This window comes from Melanotaenia boesemani, chromosome 4 (genome assembly GCF_017639745.1).
Source record: "Melanotaenia boesemani isolate fMelBoe1 chromosome 4, fMelBoe1.pri, whole genome shotgun sequence".
Lineage (NCBI taxonomy): Eukaryota > Metazoa > Chordata > Actinopteri > Atheriniformes > Melanotaeniidae > Melanotaenia > Melanotaenia boesemani.
In genome coordinates this window covers 26,183,644-26,206,539 of record NC_055685.1, presented here as the reverse complement: position 1 = coordinate 26,206,539, position 22,896 = coordinate 26,183,644, and the positions used below count along the sequence as shown (strand labels likewise).

General features: G+C 37.8%; 1 protein-coding gene and 1 long non-coding RNA gene across 3 annotated transcripts in view; one reads left to right on the top strand and one right to left on the bottom strand.

Moving 5' to 3' along the window:
- The window catches only part of LOC121638783, a 111,368-nt gene extending 98,695 nt beyond the window's left edge, over positions 1–12,673 (top strand). The window contains exons 2-3 of the long non-coding RNA XR_006010073.1: positions 12,023–12,078; positions 12,634–12,673. This is a non-coding gene — a long non-coding RNA (uncharacterized LOC121638783). The remainder of the gene's footprint in view (positions 1–12,022; positions 12,079–12,633) is intronic.
- Positions 1–22,896, bottom strand: part of prkcaa (protein kinase C, alpha, a) — a 140,508-nt gene that overhangs the window by 71,918 nt on the left and 45,694 nt on the right. For both annotated transcript variants that reach the window (XM_041983763.1, XM_041983764.1), the window contains exon 3: positions 22,354–22,436. In XM_041983763.1, the coding sequence (XP_041839697.1) occupies positions 22,354–22,436 (83 nt within the window). The remainder of the gene's footprint in view (positions 1–22,353; positions 22,437–22,896) is intronic.

Here is a 22,896-nt window from a genome sequence, read left to right as displayed (position 1 = left end):
GAGCTTTACTTCCTTTGTAGTCTTTCCAACTGTAAACTCCAACCAAACGAGCACCACAGCACTGAAGAGACGTCTTTACTGTTGCTGGTAAATTGTAAAAACTATAACATGATTAAAACAGTAAATGTTGAGAATTGCCAGTTTACATCATCACTGCACATGTAAAGCCAATTAGAGTAGAAGTACATATTAAAAATATGTGTTTTTAAAAACTAACTGTTGTAGCAAAGGATATACTCAGCATATTTACTCAGCACATTTTTTTATTATTTTTTTTTTTATGAAATTGGCGTTAAGAGTATTATCCAAGGTAGTCTTTCCTTTTATACTGCATCTATTCGAACGGAAAAAGGAACGCTTCTTAAATGTATTTAGTCCCATTGAAAAGACTCGTCCCATTTGAGGAATATACATAAATACATAAGGGGTGGGATAAATAAATACAAGATACACCTATCTTTGTGTACCTTGAGAAAAACTGTCACATACGGACTAAATGAAAAGGCTTTACCAAGACACATAAATCATCAGCAAAGAGAGCAACATGCCATGTACCTAAGTGAAAGCTGGCAATATTACTCGCTGAGGCGCCACAGTGATCAATGTCTGTTTGACACTGGCCTCTAAACTGACGAATGAGACTCAGCCAGGGTCATAAGACCATGCTTCCAATACCCTGTCCTCACCTGCTTTTCCTCCTTCTTTCTTTTTCTACAGTGTTGTAAGATATTCTTGATGGCATTATTGCCTTTATTTGATATATTCAGGTGATAGAGAAGAGAAACGTGTAATGTGTCTGACTGACCATTAAACTTAGCACAGAGCATTTACACCTATGTGATGTATCCCCCCAGAGTCTTTACACCTTCACAGGACAAAGAGAAATGCTCTCCCTTTGACCTTCCAGCTATAAACTTCTGCAAATGCCGAGCTGGACCTGACCTGAGAAAGAGGTGTTCTGGTTACACCTTAGCTATGGTTGGTCTGCTTATTGTGCTTTTTAATCTTATTACAGACTAAGGGGTATGTCACATTCATTCAATTGCTACTACTTTTTTTTATTTTTTATAATTATCATCCTAATCTGTCTTGTAACCTTCCTTGTACTAGGTGTCTTTGGGTTCTTAGCCAGTTCATTAACTGCATCCGTTCCACCTCTTTAATCATGACAACGATACAAAAACTTCTAACCAGAGGTTTCAAAATGGCAGCGCATAAATCAATAAGTGACATTTAGCTTTGTCTTAAAACATGTTACCCTAATCCAACAAACATGAAACATTGCCCCAAGGAAGCATTGCGTTAAAAATCATAATAATTTGTAATTATTTTTTATAATTCTATCAATTATGAGAAATAGAGCAGTAAAAATATTCCAGTCACTTACAGCATTTACAGTACTTTTTATTTAGCAGCCCCTAAAACACTGTTTACCGGCCAGCAATAGGTGTATTAGCTGAGGACAGGGAAAAAAGGGAATTAAGGAGCTTCTGCTAGCAGCACTTACTCACAACTACCCACGCACAGCTGATCCGGATTAACCCAACCCCCCTTTCCACCTTTGTTCCTTCCTCTATGGCATGAATGAGAGATGGCAACTAAAAAATAATGCTTATTATGAATGAATCATGTTTTTTTTTTTTTTTTTTAAACAAAGGTCACACAGGCTTTCAGTGTGCAAAATATAGGTTAATGGCTCCCAAGTAATAGAAAACACTGACAGCAGAAAGACAACATGATTTCAGGTCACCAATCCTTGAGCTTTGTGAGATGTGTTACATTCAGAAGAGGTGAAATAAAGCAACAGATCATTAGAATCTGCAGCCATGCTAGCAAATCTGTAAAACGTCAGAAGTAAATAGCACTAAGTAAGGACGCTGCTGCTACAGAGTGGCCATCTTTCCAATGGAAAATTGCTGGTTTGATCCCCAATTTTCTACATGTTGAAGTGTTGGGCCAGATACTGATCTCCATAGTTCCCTCAATGTGATTCTTTTTTATAAATTACATAGGATAAATGTGACAGCAAAGTAACGTTCTGTAATGTCATGGTGACATTCAGTAAGTATATTTACCTTTGCAATGTTTCAAATTGCTGACTTCTGAACTTACACTTACATCTTTGAGTCTAAGTACATTCACTTATACAACTACATCCACTGGACTCTGACTACCTGTATTGTCTACACATAGCATTAAAAATGTCAGTGTAGCATGCTGCACATCCAACCATCCATTTTCATCCACTTATACAAGGTCAGGTTCAAGAGGCAACATGTCCAGGAGGTAACCCAGACATACGTCCCCCTAGCAACACTGTCCATCTCCTAATTGATGAATCTTGAGACAATTCCATGGAAGAGGGAGGTATAAAGTCCATCCAGTGTGTTCTAGGGTCTTCACCAGGGTATCCCATTACAAAAACCTCCAAAGGGAGGTGACCAAGAGGAATCATGATAAGATTCCACAACCAGCTCAGCTGACTCCTTTAGATGGCAACCATTAATAGTAAGGAAAACTTTAGATTTCTCACCATTATTTTGTCTAAGAAGAGGCTTTATTCTTGAGACAGAAGGCCAAATCTCTGCCAAATGAGTATTGGTAACTAAGCAGCCAAATGTGAGGGTCAAACAGGTAGGGCGACAACTCATTCGTCTTATGGATTACCTTACTTACAGACCCCAGTATGTAAGGCTGAGGGACTGTGCATCGGATGTGGTTTTCTGCGGCACAGGGGCCCCTCAGGGCACAGTACTATCACCTTTCCTCTTCACCCTGTACACATCTGACTTCAGGTATTCCACGGACAGTTGTCACCTCCAGAAGTTCTCAGATGACACTGCCATAGTGGGATGTGTGTCCAAGGGGAACAACTGCGAGTACAGGAAGGTCATCATGGCCTTTGTCAACTGGTGTGAGCAGAATCACCTTCTAGTAAATGCCAGCATGACAAAGGAAATGGTGATCGATTTCCAGAAAAAACCCTCCTCTACTGCACTGTTAAACATCCAGGGACTTGACATCGAGAGAGTGAGGACATACAAGTACCTGGGTGTCTACCTAAATAATAAACTGGACTGGACAGATAATACCGACTCTCTTTATAAGAAGGGTCAGTGTCGCCTATACCTGCTGAGGAGGCTGGGATCCTTTGGCGTGAGCAGGCAACTTCTGAGAACTTTCTATGAGACCGTGGTGGCATCCGTGGTTTTTTATGCTGTGGTGTGTTGGGGAGGGGGATGTTCTGAGCGGGACAAGAACAGACTCAATAGACTGGTAAAAAGAGCTAGCTCAGTCTGTGGCTGCCCTTTGGACTCAATTGAGGTGGTGGTGGAGAGGAGAGTTCTGGCAAAACTGTCCGCCATCATGGACAACACCTCTCACCCTCTGCATCAGACTATGGGGGCCTTAGGCAGCTCCATCAGTGAAAGACTCCTACACCCGAAGTGTAAAAGGGAACGCTTCCGCAGGTCCTTCATACCCACAGCAATCAGACTGTATAATGCTGCATTACATTCTACTGCATCACCGGAACCCACACTCACATGACGGTATGACCGACAGCTAATTATGCACTTTTATTGTATAGTGTATATAATGTTTCTTTCATTTAATTGTATCTTTATTTAACTTGTTTTATCTCCTTTTGAGCTGCTGTAACAGAGAACTTTCCCCATGTGGGATTAATAAAGATTATCTTATCTTATGTGGCAACTCATGCATCTATGCTGCTCATTGATGGATCATTTGTTGTCTTAGTTGGGCATTGAGAGGTTGGCTATTGTTATAGTCTAGCAAGTTTGCCTCATTAGGCAACCACATGACCAAAAAAAGAAAATTCTTAACATCAAAAATACCTCTGAGAAACAACCACAACTTGAATTTATGTATAACTGTATCCACCTGTTTGTAGAAGTCGACTGAAACAGCTGAGCTATTTTAATCTGATCGAAATAACAAAAAATAAAAATACCACATCATGAAAATATATAAAAAAATAACAAAACCCTCAAATCATTATTTGTCAATAACAGTACTCTTGAAGCTGAGTAATCTTCTAATTTAGTGCCACTTATTGGTCACTGTCCAGTCTGACAGCGATGCACTCACTGTTCTTCCTTGATTTTAAGTTTCACTATAAAGATATACTAGGGTAAATGGTAATGCACAGAAAATGAAACCTGTAAATAAGTCTACCTGACCACATATCACTTGGTACACAAAATCCATTAATATGTCCTCTCTGTGAGCTGGGGGATGAAGGGTTTACTCCTGTGGCTTCTATCCCCTATTACAGCCTAATTGAGTCTTAATGGAAATTCATGCCAGACAGAGTGGCGCTTTCTTACCAGAACAATGGGGAAAGAAGAGTTTTAATGGTGAAAGCAACAATGACTCTGTACAAAAAGCCATGATGGCAAAACAAGAGTATCATATGCTTTCTTTATGATGTAGTCAAAGGGATGTCCCTTAGTAAGATGAGGGCCAACAGTATTTCCTAATGCCTCGTGCACAAACAGGCAGTAATTTTCCATCACTATAGGATACTTAGATTTGTTAAAAATTTTAATTGGTTTATTATTTCCATTCAGTTCACCCAATTCAGCAAACAATAAATCTGCATGCCAGTATAGTTTGTGATGGTGTGTATGCATCAGCAGAGCATTAAGCTAGCACAAAACGGGCATCTATAATCAGGTTGGTACAAGCTTTCAGTCGAAGGCCCTGATTTTTGCATAACAATTGGTGACAAGTGGTAAACAGAAAAAGTATTCTGAGATGCAGTAATCATTTGCATTATTTTAGTGTCTTCCTTATTATAATTTCAGGTATATGCAGACAGCAACAATAAACAGATGGGGGCAGGAACAGAAAGACAGAGCTGAATATTGATCAAAAGACTTAGTGATGAAAACAGAAACACATGGGGTCAGCTCAGTGATGCTGACTAATTAATCAGGCTCTCCAGACCAGCTTAATGAGCAAGTAGGCCGCCAAGCAGTCCCTGTCAATGAACAGGCTTGGCTGGGAAAACTGTGCAGGGTACGTCCTGCAGAAGTCAGCAGAGGTGGATGACATGAAGGTCTAGGGTCATCCTATATGTTAAAACAATGTTTATGCCACAAAAAGTCATCGTAATTTTTTCCTTTTTCACTAATAAAACACATAGGAATTGATGTATATCACAAAAACTCTAGTTTAAACACATGTAATCAATTAACATAAAGGAAAGGCCTGTTCAAAATGAGCAGGACTAAAATCAAATTGTACTTGGAAAGATTTAGCAAGAGTCAACAATAACATTGCACATCTTGTTTCCCAAATATCGTGAAGCCCTAACCTGTACCAAAAGATTTTACACACTAAACTAAAATAAATCCCAAAATGATGCTTATCCTTTATTATGCAGCATACTCTAGACACTGGTATGTACTACATTCTAGATAGAGAATGCTTTAAAGTTGGAGACAGATAAGGTCACCTGTGCTCATGAAATAACCCTCCACTTATTGCATCTGCTGTGATTAACATGGATGGCTTGATAAAATATTGATAAGTCTAACATTAACCATCTCTCTGCTTCTTTCATCATTTAGTCCCACCCTCCAAACATCATATAACTACAGTAATTCTTTCCGATCTTAGAATGTAAATATAAACATCAGGGCAAATGTAATTTTCAAAAGGAAAACAAAAATGTGCAAAAAAGTGAATGTTTAACGAATTTAATTTATTCATATTAGGTAAAGTATAAACACTCATGGTTATGAATGTCCTCCTAAATTTGCATGGAAAAAATGGCTAAATGAGTGTTACAATCTTCAAAGAGTCTGGGAAGCTAATACAGTCCAACTGCACCCCACAGAGTCAAAAGAGACCCACCTGGTGTGACATTTGCAGCCAGAAAGAGGGGGAGAAATATGAAGCTTGCTGATCATCACTTCATCTGTCATATTTTTCATTCACTTATCTCGTTGGTCCATCTTATTCTGCAGATCTGCAGAATAAATTGCTACAGTGACGACTGAAGGTTAAAAATAATATTCTGTTACCGGTGATTACTGACCCCATTTAAAATTTGTCTCTGAATTCTCACTCATCTTTTGCTGTTCAATTACTCACCAAGCACTTTTCGCTCTCTTTAAGCCATCATCCCTCACTGAGGGAGTTACACTTATATTGGAGGTGGTAGACATGCCTCCCTTTTCCAGTTTCAGAGTTTTATAGTTTATATCTATGTTGCAGAGTCATTCCTTCTGTACCTGAAGACTGATTCCAACAATGAGGCTTATATTTTACATTTAAGTACATGTTAATAAAACTGAAATTTAAAAAAAATCTTGAATTTTAGAGGAGTTTTTAGGAGGGTTGTTTTTGTTTTCCACTTTCTGAGTGTAATAATCAAAGCCCCTGTACAACGCATAATAATACACTAACGAGGTTGAACAAAGCAACGCAGCTTGTCATTGTCACCAATCTGTCCCCTTAAATAAACTTTTCAACTTTTAATTTTAATTTGTGTAAAGGATGATGCCTGATGAGTTGTCCACTAACAGAAATTAATAGAAAACATGACGGACAGAACTGTGGGGGATGCTTGTCTCCATGAAGTTCATTAATTCTTATTATGGACACCTGAATAGACAAAGAACCTGCTAGCGCTATGGTCACTTGCCAGATGTGAAAAATAAATAAATAAAATGATTAAGCCTAAGGAATCACAAAAGGCCTAAGTTTAGCTATGTTTAGCTTGTTCTGTCCAGAATCATAACAAACAGAATGGTGGTCTGCTCTGTAGTGCTAAAGAAATATGAAGAGCTTTATGGCTGTAAGGTTGTTTTGATAATTTAGAATAATGAAAAAGTTAATTTTATGGAAACAGGATTCCAGCCCCAAAAACAAACAAACAAACAAACAAAATTAAAGCATGTTTAACAATTAGACTAGCTAACTGTCTAACCATATGTTCCCAAAATCAATTTAAAAAACGTGATTATGACATCAAAGCAGAAGTGTTTTGGGGTTAACAACAGAGTTGTATTAACGCCCCAGTCTCCATTAAAAGATTGCTGGAGGCAGATCAGGGTATCAACTATCCCCTTTTATCTTTTTACCTAAATGTGTTACCAAAGTGTGTGAATGTGTGTATGAATGGGTGAATGTGATGTTTGATGTAAAGCGCTTTGGGTATCATTCCAGTTACAGAAAGGAGCTAGAGACCATTTACCATGTACCATTTTTAAATATGGCGGTGCTATCATGTTGACATGCGCCTCTTGTCAAAGTTGGAAATGCTCACTGTGGCTGAGCTTATCTAAACTAATGAAATACCTGCAATGCTGCCTTGTCATATGTTTTCATCATCATTAATGGATACACTAAGTAAAGCGCTTTAGGTGCCTTGAAAAGCGCTATATCAAATCCAATCCATTATTATCATTATTACATTTGTCAAGATTAGCCTTATGTCCTATACTTAGTTACCCATTAGCCAAAGAAAGACTGAAAATATTTATTCTGTACTGTAATCTGTTAAGAATGTGGCTTTACTTCAAATGAACAAATGTCACAATACATTAAAAATTAAAGCATTGCAGCATATAGGTGCAGTATTCCATCAATGTGTCTCTCAGAGTAAGTTGGGAAATATTTATGATGATGTCATTTTCTTGTAGGAGCATGGGAGTGACCATGGCCGATTTTCTGTCATAATCCTTTTACCACCATACTGACTCCCATTAATGACACAAATTTCAAGCCTACTAGCCAGTGCAAGTATTTGGGCGCCATTTGGATGATAAATTGACTTCTGATGCCAACCCTGACTTCATCTGTAACATGTCAAAGAAAAATAAGTTAGGTATAATTCTTTGTCAGACAGTTATTTACACTTATCTAAACAGTGCAAGTATGGGATTAGAGCCACATAAAGGCCATCTTTGCAAACATTAATCCACTGCAAGTTTTGCTTCATACCATCAGGGAGGAGGTGTACTTTTCTTTAGCTGGTGAAGTTGAAGAGATAGTTAAGATCATTTGTTTTATCAGCTGTTAGGTCTATTAAAAAGCTATAGGTCAACTTGCTATAAATGTATACATACCAATTTTAGAGAACTTGTTTGGTTAACTGGTCATTCGAAATTCTCCCTAGGTGTGAGTGTGAGCGTGAATATTTTTTGTCTCAGTGGCCTGGCAACCTGATCAGGGTGTACCCTGCATCTCGCCTGCTAATTGCTGGGATCTCCTGCTTCCCCGCAACCCAGAATCAGACTAAGCGGTATAGAAAATAAATAAATACATACATACATACATACATACATACATACATACATACATACATACATACATACATACATACATACATACATAAAAAAACAAACAAACAAACAAATAAATAAATGAACAAACGAACGAACGAATATTTGAGACTGGTAGAAATCCTGAGTGAACTAACCCTATGGAGGCATGACACACTACAAGGGGTGAAATTATAAGCTTGTTGAATTTTGTACAGGTGAAACTAAAGAAAAATTGGAATATTGCACAAACCTTTTAGTAATTCAGCTTAAAAGAGGAAACTAATATATAGACTCATTATATGCAAATTCAAGCATTTGTTAATTTTCTGCTATTTAGATTTTTGGGTTTTTCTCAGCTGTAATCCATCATCCAAATTTAAAAAAATGGTTGAAATATCTCACTTTGCTAAATAATGAGTCTATATAACATATTTGTTTAACTTTTCAAGTTGAATTACTGAAATAAATTAAGTTCTCATTTTCTCTTGAAATAGCACTTGTTTGCTTACTATTTAATTTCTCCTGGTGACAGATTGTATTTTTGATCTTCATGCAGCCCATTAGTGGGTTTTTTCCCCTTCAAAATATGTGTTTGATGTCCCTGTGAGCTTACAGTTATTGTAAACACTATGCACACAAATAAAGATGCCTCTGCAAATTTGGTGGCTGCTTTCCAGAATGCAATACACTCTGACATAGTTGTACATTCTGTTTATCAAGCATCACCGGATACAGTTTCAGTATGAAAATGAATATGAAATGAGTCAACGTCTGCACAGCTGCAGCCATGATACATAATGAGCTTGTATATTACCTGCTAGGAAGTACCCAGCAAGTGTTTTCTTTTGAGGAATTAATGAAGACACAACAACCGATCATAACTGAGTATTTTCCAAAATGATTAATAAATTAATATAATCGCCTCCTCGCCTACTAGTGTTAGAAAAACAGTGTCATGCATTAATCACAACAAGGACATCCTTATTTTACCCCACAGCTGTAGAAGTAGAAGTTGATGGTTAATATGGTGGGGGGTGGTTTAAAGAGAACAATATGATACTATCATTTATCCAGACGTGAAGTGTTAGGCTTGGCAAGGTTACTATTTTTAGCCTATAAATCACCACCCTGATTCCTCTTGGCCTTTCACTAAGCTGCTGATGCTAAGCAGGAGGGCAGGTTGCTACTGCAGCTCACTGAGCGTTTACCTTGCCATGTGCTATATTAACAAACCTGTCTGCTACCAGCAATAGTAATAGTTGATACTTTCAACCTCTCTTAAAGTCCAAATTACCTTTCTATTTCAAATAAATGAGTTACCACAGTGTTGTTTTGGGACCTTTAAATTTCTGGGACATAATAATCTGTTGTGTAGAATAGATGTATTTCTACCAACAGACATATGTTTCAAATATCTTCTTTTTTACTTGACAAGCTACCACTGTATCGGGCTGAAGATACCCACGTGTTACATCAAGGAGTTGATGGTTGATGTTCAATATTACAATTATCATTATGATGACTGTTGATGGAAGCATGTAATTTCTTTTTAGTCTTTCATTATTCTGAAACACACAAAAAAAACTTACAACTGATATATGTGACGCATAAAAGATGCAGAATTGCTTATTAGAATTCCTGAGATGCTAAATCTGGAAACCTGAGCATTGAGAGTTAGGATTTCACATTCTGAATTACACATAGTCGACACACTAAACAGTAGTAAAAGATTTGTTCATTTAACAGCCAGATTAAGTGTAGATGCAGCTATTATCAGTACAAGTGTTTCAATAGGAATTTGATACAGCCTGATAAAGATTGTTAATAGATAAATGAATATGAGTAGTCCTTTTACCTATCATTGAGGAACATCCTTGGTTCAATTAAGGAAATCATCTTAGTTTCTTTCTTTGCATTTTGAAATCCTATACATTAGCAGATTTTAGCAAATTTACAAATCACTCTTTTTTTCTTTTCTTTTTTTTTAACATGACTTGTTTTTGTGTTTGGACTTCGGTAAATGTCTAACTACAAAAAGGTTTTAAAATATAACTTACACTGAAAACAAAATATCATCTCCACATCTTAGTAACAGCTGTATAAAGTCAAGTCTGGCAGTAGCAAGCAAGTCTTAATCCTTTTCTGCATATGAGGCCTAGCTAGTCAACTATATCAGCAATCATTTTGATATATTATCTGTTAGTTTTCTACATGAGAGGAAAAGAGCATTAAAGCCATCCTCCTGTTGAGTGACCAGCAGAGAAAAGAGACAGGGTATGTGTGTAATGTGTATAATAAAATTGAAAATATTAAAGGAGGCAAAAGTGTAGTTATATGTAAGCCATTACAGAGTTAAATCTGCATCTAAGTATGCAGACATTATTTTCATGGCAACATAAAGGCAAAAACGATAATAAACACAGATGACTTTTAGTGTTTTAGGCAATTTCTGGAGAAAGATTTTTTACAATATTATGAAGCTTACAAATGAATTACTGTTGACCTGGTTTTTTATAAACAGTCCCTTAAGAGTAGGTAGAGTCTGAGAGAGACTGAATGCAGTTTACAGCTCTGAGGCATTAGAGCCCTTTAAACAAACTCCTCTGCTTGACTTTCCACAGCTGGAAAAAACTAAGGCCCCATTAATATGGCATTCCCTCACATGGATGCTGAAAAGATGTGTTCACTTGCAGATGCTGGCTCATTAGTAAAGTCATGCACACATGTTGTATGTGACATCTTCAAGGTCAGGAAAGGACAAGAGGGGGGTTGTCACAGCTGTCGCATCAGATGGAAAAGGACTGTTTACTAGCTTCTATGCCAAGATTTTCTTCAGTATATGAACAGTTAGGTGGTAAAAAAAAGGTCCTGTTGGTTCATTTGGTTGTTAACTCCAGAGGCCAGAATAAATTAACTCATCAGACACAGGCCATCTGTCAGGTACTTAATAATTAAAAGAACCTCATAAGATGTGTTCCAAAAAGTTATCTAGTTGGCAAAGTCTTAACAGTCTTTTTTTTCACTATGACAAGGGCAGTGGCTTAACTGTTCCACTCCACTTTCTGTGGCCATTGCTCTGGATGTGAATAGCAAAAAAACTCCAAAAAGTTTACATTTGCGCACATGCAGCGAGGTGTAAATGTGTTTGTGAGGCAGGCAGAGAGGCAATTTGGGCTGCAGTCATGTTATCATTTGCATCATTTTCTCAATTGCTTCAAACATTTTCAGCTTTCACACTACTAAGATAAATTATTAATGTTTTAAATCTCACTGTCCATTAACTAATATTTCTATTTATTTCTCAAATACAAGATATGTAAACCTGTAGCTGTTTTCATGCAATATACAACATATAAAAGCACAGAGAACATCCTGCAATAGACTGGTGATCTGTCCAGGGTGTACCATGCCTCTCTCGGCTCCAGCCGACACAACTCTGAGTTGGACTAAGCCAGAGGTCCCCAACGCTGCTCCTTAAGGTCCACTATCCTTAGATAGTCTTAGATATCTCCCTGCTGCAACACACCTGATTCAGATTAATGGTTTATTAGCAGACTTGTGCAGAGCTTGGCAAAGAGCTGTTAAATTTGAATCAGGTGTGTTGGAGCATCTAATCCTGCAGGATAGTGGGCCTTGAGGACCAGGGTTGGGGACCTTTGGACTAAGCAGTAGAGTGAATGAATGAAGCACAGAGGACTTTAATCTGTCTCTTTGGGATGCAGGAGGAGCAGGAGAGAAGTAGCTTGACCCATCTGTAACTTGCATCATTCTATTTCTGGTAAGGATCTTCAAATCTCCTGCTGGTTCATCTTCAGGCCTTGCTCTACATTAAAATTCGTGCTTAGACTTCAGACTGATCTTCAGCAATTGTGAAGATCTGTCTGATGAGGAGTAACTCTAACAGGAACTATGGTACTGACTCTCCTACAATTCTCATCAAAAAGTAATAGGGTGGTTGCGGTACGGCTGGGCTCCACATACTTGTTATAAACAAAGCTCAGAGAATATATTTGTGTGGTTTAGTTTCTAAGTTGTGTACAACTTCAGTGTCTTGCTAATGTGTAAGTTTGTATGAAAGAATGCTTTTGGATATTGTATAAAAACTTTTTGGGTTTGTGTGATGTGTGTGTGTTTGTGCTGTTTCTGAGTTTAAGGTCAAAGAGACCGGAATTACAATTCGCTGTCTTTCCAAACATACCTAACAAACAATGAGCCTTTAGAAGAACAGTAACAGTTACTATGTTTTGTGAAGATTTGTTCAAAAATTATTGTGACTTCTTGACTTGCCTTTTTTTTTTGTTTGTTTGTTTTTCTTTTGCTCTTAATTGTACAGTATAGGTACGCAACAAGTCCAATGAAGGGCTCTACCAGTGGAAAAAAATACCAGTGGATGGAGAACAATGCAGCAATGTTGCTTAAATTACAATGAAACAGTCTAACAAGCCATTGTATGTTTGTGTTTGTTCTAAAGTCTGTTGTCTGTGTAATTGTTGACAACAACAACAAAGTTTCTCAATGAAATATAGATGGAAGTTTATGCTGCAACTGAATTACCACGGATCTGAGATGCTTCACCATGAAGTGATGCAAAAGTCAAAGACCCCAACCTTTGTCCTCCACCACTGTCAGCAAACACACATACCCACAATGCATATAAACGCATTCTTCAGCCTTTCCCTTAAACAAAGCCTTGATCAAAATTTTTAAATAACCACATCGTAGGTCATTACTGTGAAACTCAACATTGGTTCATCAGGACACCAAAGAGTAGTGGTCAGCAACTGGTAAAAATCCCACAGGTAAAAATCGGCTGCCAATAATACCTGGCCCGACAGATTATACAGCAGAGAAAGTTAGCTGTGAGAAACTCCTTGTGAATGTTTTTTCTAAATGGCCCCGGGCCAAATTTACTTGCTGACCCCTGTGAATAAGCATAATTATCATCAACAAGCAACAACCAGTGGATTCTCAGCCATCACATCAATCCCTATTCAACACTTACAATATGTAAAGCGATTACATAGAAACGTGACAAATGTTAACTACATTCCATTTTCTAATACTAAAAACTCACATCACAATTTTCAGTTACTTAAAAATATTTAGGATAAAAGTATGCTGCCAAATTTAACACCAGCAACCTTATAACGCAGTGGGGTTGCCTTCATGTGGAAAAGCACTATTGTTCTGTTGTAACACACAGCTGCAACATTTCATTACTTTTGTCAGATGAGAATTATAGTTGTTCATAAAAACATGCATTTTTTATTTTTATCGTTATTATTATTATTATTGTTAGAGTTTACAATGTGGGATTGGTGCATTACATTCCCTTTAGAAAAATGTGGATACAAAATAGACATCTGCAAAGGATATAGTGGTGTAACCTTGCATGTAGCACTTCCAGCAAGACTCCCCTCTTATTGTTCCCATTTTCTCCAGCTGCATTTTAGGAATGGAGACATCCTTCAAAATATGACATGTTGGACTATGAACAATTTCTAGATCACAGGTTGGGGGATGGAGGAGATGAGGAGGCTGAATATAGACAAACGAGATGAGCCTAGAGGCGTCTTGTTTCTGTGTCTTACCATTATTTAATTTTTACTGCTTAACATTCAAACCATTTACTGCACAGCTGAGCATCAAGCAAATTTGATATATGTCAATAGCCTACATTTTAGCCTTTCAGCAGACAATGCTAAAAGCAGTGTAACTTTGTCAAACAAATCAGTGTTCGAATTAATCTCATCAACTGAAGTTAAGTGCATGAACCATGTCTTAGCAGCTATATATACCTAGAAGCATCTGCAACACAGCAAAACAATAGGGAACACCAACAGTCACATTAGACCAAAGAAAACAGCAACCAGATTTAAATATGTTTTGAATTGAATCCTATATGCCAACACTTGTGTCCAACATTTTAAGGCATGCAAGGCAAGGTTGTGAGAAAAGTAATCCACCTTTAATGATGCTTTTATTCACGTGATGATGTGAAATCAACTCTAGGGACGTAGTTTTAGTTAAGATCTCAAACCCAGTGCTATGCTGTAAACACTTCCCAGACAGAATAATAATCTTTCATTTTCTCAGTTTGTATTTTTGGCTTTCACAGAACATGGGAATTCATCTATTTGTATATGGCTGACTCTTAGTAGCAAAAGCCTAAGGTTGAAGCAATAATGTGTAGTGGCGATATCTGGAACATAAGCAGCCAAGGAACAGAGGCACTTTGACAATACCTCTGTATGCCAACATATTTTCATACAGAATATTAGCCTGAATTCTGTCAAGAAATGTAATTCCTTCAGATTCTAAGAAAATGTATAGCCCATTTCTAATAACATAAAGAATCCACTGCAATACATGACAAAAAATCCTTTAATTATGGCACATCATTGAAAGTTGGAGGAAATACAAATCCACAACTTAACTGAAAGTCATAATAGATTCACGTGAGTTTTACCAAAGAAGAAAAAGCTCATTTTAGGATTATGATTTCTCATATATTACCTACATGATGTAACATGCCAGCTATTTCTCCTTAACGTTGACCAGAACTCCTTTAGTGGTGAAAATAAATAAATTCAGAGCCACCACACAATCATGTTCCATATAAATTGCAGTGCTGACCATTATGCACTCAACTTTCATGCCTGCCTATACAGAATACGATGTTGCCTTTTCATTTTTTCTCTGCCTTAAATTCTCTGTCACAACGCTAACTCATGCTCTTCAGCATGCGCCTCAATCTCTAATATACAAGCATGATCCTTTCTGCTCATTTTGCCAATCAAGTAATCCTTACAGTCCCTCTCCTGTTTTGTCTCCAATCTCTCAGTAATAGCAGTCACCTTTGTCCAACTGGTGTCCATACAGATTTCACATGAAAAGCTTAACACACTGACTGCACTGTAGGTAAAGAGTGACATCACATAAGCATTTCCCAACACTTTATATAAAGGGGACTGGAATGTTTGGCAATAAATACAGTTTGGCAAAAGAGCCTAACTTCATTAGACACACTATATCAGTACAGTGCATTCTGTTATTCCCTGTGGAAGGACATGAGTAGCTGTTACACTTCTTCTTACATGTGCCAGCTCCAATAAAAGCCAAAGAGATAATCCTATCTGGCACTTATCACAGCATGATTTTTACATGCATATGTGTGTTTGAAGGCATGCTGCAGTCAACAGTAATCTCATTTTACTATAACGGTATAGCCTGGCAGGGCTCTGTAGGACATGTCAGCACTCACACAGAGAATAAATTCAGAGCACCAAAATGTAGAAACAAGTTTCTTTGAGACGGTGTTTCCTTGGAAGCAGCATTTGTGCCAAGGCTTGCATAAGTGTGTGTGCTAAAAGCATGTGTTACTGGGATCCAGTTCAGTAAGGAGTGGGAGGCTGACTTAAGCTTGATTTATGCTTCTGTGTTACATCAACACTGTAGCCTATGCAAGTGACCTACACTGTAGAGCATTTATGCTGTTGCCTTGTGGCTTTGCAAGACAACACAACTATGTCATGTAAATAAAAACATTAAAAATTTTTTTTTTTTTTTACATTTAAAAGCTAAATTTATTGGAGGTTCTATATGTATATGGACAGCATACATTTGAGCTAAAAAAAAAAAAGCCTGAGCAACAGTATTATTTATGAAAACACTGCAACACACACAACAGGGAACTTGTTAGAGCTACATTACTGGATCTACTGACTCTATTCATGGATTGGTAGAACTATGTTAAGGTTAGAAAGTTAAACAGGCTGAATACAGATTATTGAATTACTAATTAACTTTGTGCAAAGAAATATTTGTCATGTCTGGACATGCCAGGAGCAAAAATCATAGTTATTGTGGTCTATTTCTCTGTAAAAGGGTAATTAGATTTTTAAAGTGCACATCAGTGTAATGCGTACACTACAGTGTGAAGCATATGGCAACATCATTGTTGTGGAGAAGTTTTTTCATCATCAATCCCATGTCTCATTATCTCATTAAACTAAGAACAAATAATGTGAAGCCTAATTTGAAGCCTGATGATTAAACAGAGGCTCCTTTAACACTGCAGTTCAATTCCAATTTTTTCACCCATATGTGACTCATATCGGACTTTTTAATGACAGTCTGAACAGCAGAAATCCATTTGTTTAAAACGACCCAGGCCACTTTCATATGTGGTCCTAGATCAGATACGTATCAGATCTGTTAGGAATCAACCTCAGTCTGAATCGTAAATCACTCCGCATACTATACTGTTCATTAGTTCTTCAATATGTCATTTGCAGTGCAGAAGTCTGGGGTAATAACTACACAATACATCCACTACTCATTTTGCAAAAAAAAAAAGCAATACAGATAATTCACAGGGCAGGACACAGAGATCATCCAACTTTATTATTCTTACAATCAAGACTCATAAAATTCTGAGATATTGTGGAATTTCAGACAGCACAAATCCGATTTAAAGCAAAAAATAATCTCCTACCAGAAAATGTTCAAAAAAGATTCACTGGAAGTGAAGGGGGTTATAACTTAAGCAGTAAATGTAATTTCAGAATAATTCTGGTACAAACAAGCAGGAAAACATTTTGTATTTTAGTTTGTGGGGTTAAATTGCAGAATAGTCTGGAGTGGATGCTCAGAGAATGTCCAAATATAAACCAGTTTAAAAAGTATAAATACATAAGTTTTACAAGGTACAGAAATAAGGAGGGTGTTTGATTAGCAATGGGTGTTTATTCATTTATGGGGGGGTTATATTAGTCCCACTTCCTCCTACTTCCTTGCAGATATGTAAAAAGAATTATGTAGTTTCGGTTATGGTTGCTTTTTAATTATCAATTAATAATTTAGGTTTTTTTATTTTATTTTTATGTCTGTCTATTAAAGTACAGTATGATTAGTATTTAAATATTGCTTACTTTATGTTTGACATAAATTATCTAACTAACTTTTTGACCATGGTGTATTTTTTTAAAGAAGGGAAACCTGTAAGTTAACCTGTTCTGGACTTGCTTTACATGACATAAAGTGAATGCTGTCGGACCAGCAGCCACAAGATAACACACAGGAGATCATATGAGAGCAACATTATCAAGAACCCCATTATGCCACTATATCTTCACACAGCCAGAGTGTTTGGAGCGTCTTTAAGGTTGAAAATACATATATAATGTCAACAGTTTATGGTATACAAAAAAAAAACTTTAAATGCCTGTCATAAAAGTACTGGCATTCTCACTTTTACACAATCTAGAAACATCTGTACTTAACTGTATTCGTTGCAGATGAGGATAATGGATTAACTTGGCGGCTCCAATCGCTGCTGATAGGAAGAGAACAGATGCTTCTTCTTTATTTTCTCACAGTTTTATTTAATCTTCAAGGAGCCAGTACACCCTGTCTGCCTTTCAGAACAACCACTGGGGTGGATTAAATGGATTTCTGTTTTGGCATCAGTATCATTTGCAAAGTAGTAAAATAGCAAAGTATGGGCAAAAACAGGCCTGTCTAAAAAAGGATGGCCAGCACCCTTGCTGGAAGAAAATAGACTAAAAATACAGATGAAAGGCTCCATTGCCTGTGACAACCCAGGAAGCCTGTGGCACAGATTATGTAATTTAGCACCACTCCACTTTAATCTTGTTTTCAATTCCCAAGCAGAGTCCTTGTAATGACACTGTGTGTGTCCCAAGCCTTAAAACCAGATCACATTTTTTTAAAACCTGTTGTCTGCCTGTTTTTCATCAATTCTGTTCATAACTTTCATTGACAGAATTTCTAGCCGCAGCCGAGCTGTTGATGGGGATGAAAGGGACACCGATAGGCAGAGTGATGCAGCGTCTGCAATTATGCAGCCTCTGCATTGGTTTATTGTGGTGAAGAAGGAGCTGAGCCAAATGGCAAAGCTCTCGATTTACCCTCTGATCTACCTTCCCATCCTCACCAATGGTCACGAGCTGTGGGTAGTGACTGAAATAATGAGATTGCACAAACGGCTGAAACAAGTTTCCTCTGCAGCGTGTCTACAGCATTACTTGTTAATATTACAAATTAGATTCCTCCCAGATTAACAGCTTGGTAACACCATATATGTAAACTTGGAATGCATGTTACATTCAAGCACTTGCCAAACGAGTTCATATAATGATCAGAGTACAGACTCTAAGGCTAGGTTCGCACTGCAGGGCATAATGCTCAATTCCGATTTTTTTGTGAAATTCAATTTTTTTGAGAGTCCGTTCACATTTCCAATTAAATGCGACTTGTATGTGATGTCCTGTATGAAGCTTATGCGCACCAAAAGTGTCCCGCATGCGTAGAAGACACGACGACGTGACAGTGAGTGTGCGTGTGACGTCTTTGTGTTTGCAGAAGTAAACATGGACAGTAACAGTGGAGATTATGTTGCAATTTTTAATTTATTATCCAACCGTAGCCAGCACATTTTCGATGGCATCATTTTAAGGAGGAGATTGCAAAAGAGGAGAGCCAGATGACATTTTGTGGAGCAGTGGCAACAACGTCTATACAGAGAAACGTGTGGGTAAGGAGTCGCAGTCAGGAGTGATGGGAGAGTGATGTGAGCGCCTTTAAAGATAAGAGTTTAAAAACAATGATGTGTATGACGTGTAGGTCGGATTAATGCGACCTGGCTGTTCAGACTGAAGTCGCATGGCAAAAGATCAGATACGTATCAGATTTAGGACCACATATCCAAGTGGCCTGGGTCGCATTTGAAAAAATCGGATCTGTGTGTTCAGACTGTCATGAAAAGATCAGATACAGGTTGCATAGGGCCCAAAAAATCGGATTTGGGTCACTTCAGCCTGCAGTGTGAACCTGGCCTAAGCTCTCAGAGGGTATTAAGAAGTGTATTACTTCTTCAAAATGTAGAACCCTCTTTTTCAAAAGCTCAAATGTAACTGAACAAATGAACATGCCAATAATTGTTCTTTTTTTATATATATATATTTTTGACAAGACTCTTGTAGATGTTTTTCACCAGATCTTGGGGTTCAAATAAACAACTTCCAAATGCAAATACCAAAGTCTGAATCAAGTCAACACCTTTCACCTGCTTAATAAAGCATTAAGCCCATATTCGCTGATTTCCTGTGACTCACACAATTCATCAAACAACTAAAATAACAGTAATTGTGTAAGTGCTTCTGGACATAACTGTATATTTTCTGTGTATGCTCTGCCTGGCTGCCATGTCACCCGCAGGTCAATTCCGTCGGTTTCCAAGCAAATGAGACAGAGAGGGCACTGTGCTGCTGCTTAACCATGTTACTCTGTCAAAGCTCTCTGTGCACTGAACAGGCCCGAGGGGCTTGGGGGGTGGGTGGCTGTCTGAGAGTACATGTGTGTGTAAGAAGAGAGGAAATCAGTGCATACAGACTTGCAGATTGCCTCAGGTCAAATGTGCTGCTCTGGTTAAATGGACATCAATGATGCAACAGCTGCACAGCCACACAAACACAGGACATCAAACCTCTCAGTTTCATCTGCTGAGCCCCTGCAGTGATACCAAGAGCTCCTGCATTATTGATAGTCTTATACTGTAAAGCACTGAACTTACTGGAGCTGCAAGTAAACATTACACCCAGCAGCCGAACAAAAACATTTTGTTACACAAAGAGCTTTAGTCTCACTTAGTGAGACTAACATGGGCATTGTTATCCTCTGTTAAGTACATAAACAACTTGACAGGCACCTGCTCAATTTTACATTAAAGTGATGGGTGAATTCAATCTTGGTTTTTGAGGGAAAAACATCCTCAAATTAAACCTTATATTGCAATGCTGGCAGTAAACTTCAGTGGCTTTTCAGAGAAATTATCATGTATAATTACAAGCCTATCTGCAGCCTCTCTTGTGTTTAAAACAACACCCTGCGGCTGTTATTTTGAGGAAGAATGCATTCATAGTTATCTTGCCACATCAAACTTAAGTTAATCGCTGGTGAAAGGACTTTTGGCTGGTGTGCACACTTAGTTTCTTGCAGTAAGGGAGTTATAAAACAGACATGAGTCATAAGATGCATAAAGCTTAGATGCTGCAGATCTTCAGGATATTTGCTGGCCAAGGGAGTTATTGCCTTCCTGGACTGGAGGCCCAGGAGGCAGCAAGCCATGTAATATAGTGGTTGCCCATGGCAACCGCACTGCAGCTGTTAAGTGCACAGAAATATATCCAAAAAGAAGCAACAAATATTTTAGAAGTGGAAATAATAATGTGAATTTTTAAAAGATGGAGATTTGGTGTGCAGATGCAATGGTATGCAGAATATAATAATAAAATCCTACATAAACAATGCCTCAGAGTTACTGACCATATACTGCTTTATGTAAAGTCTTTTTGTACTATTGGATTTCTTTGCATAAGTTCATGTCATGTTGTGTGTATTTATACAGATTTACTATATGTTTTTGATCATTTTATTACTGGTCAAAAACATTATTTAGCACATTTTTCTTGTGAGTGACAAAAGAACATTTTGTTTGCCTTTTTTATATATAACAACTCTGTTAACTTACACAAGACAGATTAAGCCAATTTATTATTAAGAGTCAATCCATAGTTGTCGTGGATAGCCGATAGACAGACAGGGGACATGAAATAGCAAAAGCTAATGGAAGATAATAATCCATTACAAATATGTTGATTAACGTGACCATGTTTTCTGTTAAATACGTGAGTGAGTAACTGGTGTTTCTCCAACATGGAGATGTCAGAGGTCATCAAAACAAACCTGTTAACAATGAACCTGATGTTCTTTCATGATCAAGAATCCCCTTGCCCAGACTATTTTATGCTGGTACGGCTTCCATGTCATCCATGGAGTGCTCTATTTAAAGAGTCTGGGTTGATGGTCTTGAAAGACACACTGACATATCTCCAGTTACAGAGACCAGGCTGTGCTGCTGTAACGCTAAGAGGCTAAGAATGTCCAGCAAGAAAGCAGGTATGGAAATAGAGTGTAGCCCTTTGCCGGCAGGCGAGCAATGGCTCGTGGCACATCGCTGGTACTACAAACCTAAGAAGGAAAGCTCATTCAAAGAGCCAAACAGATCTTTAATTTCAATCACGCATCTCAAATTATTCTGGATTTAATTTGACAAGAAACTTGCATTTGTGCTGAAGAACTTCTAAAGCTAATTTAAAATGAGCAAATAATATCAAAAGACTAAACTAATTGAACCATTGCAAGTTGAGTTATTATTTTTCAGTCATTATTCATTTAGACTGCTAATAGCACAGTGTGCAAGATAAACATGGTGGGACTGCTCCCACATTTGCTATATGTTTCTAGACCTGTTCGGGCCATCTTTAAAGGCACAACTATGTTCCACTCTTCTTTAAAATCATTTGTAACATATAACTGAGACTCATTAGGGGACTTCATAAGCCCCCTGTTGTGTTTAAATGTTTAGTTTGAGGGAAGAATAATGATTCTGATTGCAAGGAACATTTTAAGAGAAAGATTAAAGTTTAATTTTCTTTGTGAATTTAATGGTTACAAATATATATCAATATCACTCTCAATAAGATGGTTCCCAGTGACTCGATAAGGAACACTGATAATTAATTAATCTAATTAGCCACCTGGTGATGCTGTAAACATAGCCATTTTTGCTTAATATCACAGGTGGTACATTGCATTCTAAATGTAAATCATATACTAATTGTTTACCCAGCTGTAATGTTCCTAATTGATGTAAGTTGTCATCAAAATGTGAAAACTTCTGTTTTTATAACAACATTATCCAGACATGGCCAAGACTGACATTTAATAAATGTTTAGAAATTTTAGAAGTAAACTTCAGTGTTCCTCTGCCCATCAACAAATGCTACTTTATACCACGATAAGGACACAAGACAGCTCTACAGCTGTTAAAGAGCACCAGTGTGTTCAGAGAAGAGGTCTGGCTGATAAAACTGCATACCGGTGCCACCCTTTGCTACAGTCTAATGACAAGAAATGCACCTCCCCAGCGACACACTGGAGAGGGAACAGCTGGGATTCGGTTACTTACGTCTGTGTCGGGTCCCTTATCTGCCCCTGGGCAGGAGAACGTGACAAATTCATGGCACCTCTTGTGGACCACAAAACAGCAAACTGCAAGGAAAGAAAATAGAATGTGAAGTAGACATGTGGGGAGAGAAATCCAGAGAGAAAGAAACAGAGACAGATGGGAAAGACAGACAACAAAAAGAAGAGAAAATGTGACATGGTTAAAATCCAGTGTTTAACTGCTGAACGATACATAGACAGCAGAAGAGATACAGATCTGATAACACAATGAGGGATTGAAAAAGAACAACTAATGTCTGGGCTTCTTGTCATGTCTCCAAATGGCCAGTCCTGCCTGCAGGCTGGTTGCTCTTATTGCACAGTGCTGTGCCACCTCCTCACTAACTTGACAGGAGGTAAGCCACACACACACACACACACACACACACACACACACACACACACACACACACACACACTTGCACAGATTCACTGATATTGGTATATGCACATTAAACACACTCAGATGCAGACAAACAGTTTTACAGGCTGACACTACTGCCCA